This window comes from Phaethon lepturus, unplaced genomic scaffold, assembly GCF_000687285.1.
Source record: "Phaethon lepturus isolate BGI_N335 unplaced genomic scaffold, ASM68728v1 scaffold23532, whole genome shotgun sequence".
Lineage (NCBI taxonomy): Eukaryota > Metazoa > Chordata > Aves > Phaethontiformes > Phaethontidae > Phaethon > Phaethon lepturus.
Genome location: NW_010526167.1, coordinates 13,702 through 16,978, shown reverse-complemented (window position 1 = coordinate 16,978; position 3,277 = coordinate 13,702). Strand labels below are relative to the sequence as shown.

Below are 3,277 nucleotides of genomic sequence, written 5' to 3'. Positions count from 1 at the left end.
TTTTCCGTTTGCCAACCCAGCCATAACATCATTAAATTACACAACAGGGAGGTGCCTGCTGCCAAGGAGCTCTGCTCGAGATAAGATGTGGGTTGAGCCTCTGCCAAAATTTGAGTTGATATGACAAGAAATCTGGAGCTGGTTCAAGGCTTGATTCACGCAAGACATCGCGGCGTGCAGGTGAACGCTGTGCAGGATTGGTCCCTGGGGCAGCTCTGCTGCTGTGATCCGGGGCACGGCGCGGGCTGTGCAGGTAGGGCAGTATCGGGCGCTGCCGGCCGGCACCGTGCAACGCCTGCGCGGGGCAGGGCTCAGCTGGGCAGGCTGGGGCTGAAGGCGTTTGTAGTGGCCGAATTTACACCCGTTCTTGCGTTCAGGGCCGACAAGCAGAAGACAAAATCTGGCAGGGTCTGTAGGTGAAGCTCGGGCTGCTGTTCGCAGGGTCCTCGTCGTCCTTACCCGCACCACCCCCTCCCCAGCCCTTTTGCGGGAGTTGGAGGGACTAAAGGGATTGACTTCGGAGGCTCACACTGGGAATTAAAAGGCCTGTAGATGGGCAGAACTGGAACCGGGAGCACCGGGGCACTGAGGTGTTCAGGGAAGTTGCTTGTTTTTGTGATGCCACGGCTGGACCATGGAAAGGAGTGAGAAGAAATAGCCACAGCATGAAAGTACATGCAGCCTCTGTAACAGCACTGAAATGCTGCCTTGCTGGTCCCTCGGCATCGCCCACCACGTCCCTGCCACGCTCGCTGATGCAGGCTTGTGCCTCTTGCCCTTTTGCTGCTGCTGGTACAGAGGTTTGGTCCTGGGCTCTCCTGGACCTTGGGTTTCTCTGTGCTGTCCTGCTTGTGGATAGTCTGGTCCACAGGCTCCCTCTTTCAGATGCCCAGGGAGAACTCATCCAGCACCATCCTCACCTTGGAATCACTCGGCGAAACTCCCGTCGCCAGCATTAACAACCTTTTTTTCCTGCAGCATCTTCCAGGCAGTGGAGGAGATGCACAGCCCGTGTCACTCGGGGGGGATTTAGGTGATTCTGTAGAAGTGCCTGGGCTGTTTGTGCACAGAGCCCCATGTCACCCCTCCCTCCAAGACAGGACATGAGGAAGAAATAACTTAAAACAAAAATGGTGCCTTAAAAGCAGCTTTCTAAGCATTTTCCATTAGAGGAGCCTTGTTTCCATCAAAGGCTGCACAGAGACACGAAGCCTGCCCTGCCCTGGGATTCTGCCTGGCGCTCCAGTTCTATTACCGCTTTCCCTCGCGGCTGCGTTTCTGGCATTGCTGACTTTCGGGGTCCCAGATGTATCTCATCCGTGTTGCAGCAGCTCAAGTACAAAGTGGCTGGGAGTTCCCGTTACCGGGATGTTCTCTGCCAAGCGATGGAGCATTGTGCACAAGCACTCCTCGCAGTGACCTTGTGTCCCCGCAGCGGCTTTGCACCTCTTCCCTGGGAAGGACTTTAGGTTAACACAGTCCCATGAGCGGCGCGATGTTCCTGCCTCTCTGGTGCCTCATCTCTTAGCCTGCCTGCATCCTTGTAATTACAGAGCCATGTATGTGCAGGGCGGATGAGATACCGTGCCATGTCAGGCAAGTCTGTGACCTTCTTGCAATTCTCCAGTTTTCGTAACAGCAGGGTATTCGTTTTGTTGCCATAGAAAACCTGCCTGTGCAGGTCTGCAGGGTACCGAGCTGTCACTACAACCGTTGCCTTCAAGTGAGCCTGAAAGGAGCTGCGTGTCCCCGAGAGCAAATCAGATGGTGTTTCCTGCCACCTCCTCAGGAAAAAAAGAAATGTTAGATTGGCAGTTTTGGAAAGCGAAGTTTTCTATCTATCAACAGAGCAGACAGCAGCATGGCACAGTCATGGGAGTGCATTGTCCCCTGCCTCGGAATCACAGAATCATTAAGGTTGGAAAAGACCTCGACGATCATCAAGTCCAACCCCCAACCCAACACCACCATGCCCACTAAACCATGTCCTGAAGTGCCACATCCACATGTTTTTTGAACACCTCCAGTCATGATGCATCGCCCGGCTGCGGCGGGCAGGAGGATGGTCCTCAGCCCCGAGGACACTGCAAATCTAGTATGTCTAGGGTGAGTGGCGGTTGTGCCTTCAACACCAGACCAGGATCCGATCTCCTGGCTGCTGTGGGACAGTGGTCCGTGCTTCCCTTCCCCGCGGAGGGCAGGGCTTCGCCGCTGCCAGCCCAGCGACAGGTTGCCGCAAGTGCCATGCGGTGCAGCTGGTGGCCGGCGTCCCCGGTGGCTGCTGTTTCCGTGCCTGAGCCATCCACTCACCCTTGCAGCTTGCTGCTGTCGCTGCGAGGTGTACGTGCCTGGAGGGCAGCAGCACTCTGGGGACAGGCACGGGGCTGTCAGGGATTGGGGTGCAGCCTCTCTGACCTGCTTTCATCCACCCCCCAAGAGCCCCCGCCGCGGGCAAGGGCAGTCTTGCCAAAGAGAGGTGGGAGACGGGCTCCCTGAGTGGGTGGGTGCCCTGATCCAGGTGCCTGGAGACTGCAAAGCGCGACACGCCGTCTCTGCTGATGGCCCACTCCAGCATCCCACTCCTCGGGCCGTGCTGAGGCTCCGGGGGCAGCGAGTGGGGATGAGGGGGGTTTCCCGAATGATTTCCTGGGGAAGAACCTGACCCTGGCAGAGGCTGACGGGTGCTGCGGTGGGAGCAGGGTCCCAAGAGCTCTTGCGAAGCCGCTCTGCATCGGGCCGTCCACGGGTCTGAAAGGAGCATACCTTTTCCCAGAGTATTTTTTTTTGTCCACGGGTCTGAAAGGAGCATCCCTTTTCCAAGAGTATTTCCCACGTGTTTGCTTGCGAGACCTCTCCCCTCCTCTGCCAGCAGCTGGAAGGCGTCAGCCTGCCTGGACTGCGGTTCCAGGGTGGCGGTTCTTGTTTTCATATAACATGGATGTATATTTTCAGTGCCTTTGAATATCAAAGGCACTCGGGTGAGCCCTTCCACCTGAGGAATGAGGTCCTGCAGGTGGGCAGCCCCCCACGGCGCCGAGTAACACGCCGCGGTGCTGGCTGCCGCATTCGCTGTTTGCTCGTCCTAGGTGACACCGGGCCTCGAGGGCCAAGAAGGGGAGCTGCTCGTGAAGGGACCCTCTGTCTTCCGCGAGTACTGGAACAGACCCAGGGAAACAGCAGACGCCTTCACGCCCGACGGCTGGTTCAAAACAGGTACTGCCACGGCTTCCCCGCGGCGTCTGGCGGGGGGGGGCGGAGGGAGCGGCGGGCGCGGGCC

The 3,277-nt window shown here is 57.9% G+C and overlaps 1 protein-coding gene across 1 annotated transcript in view; it reads left to right on the top strand.

Moving 5' to 3' along the window:
* Positions 1–3,277, top strand: part of ACSF3 (acyl-CoA synthetase family member 3) — a 36,864-nt gene that overhangs the window by 30,737 nt on the left and 2,850 nt on the right. The window contains exon 6 of the mRNA XM_010282986.1: positions 3,087–3,242. Coding sequence (XP_010281288.1) covers positions 3,087–3,242 — 156 coding nt within the window. The remainder of the gene's footprint in view (positions 1–3,086; positions 3,243–3,277) is intronic.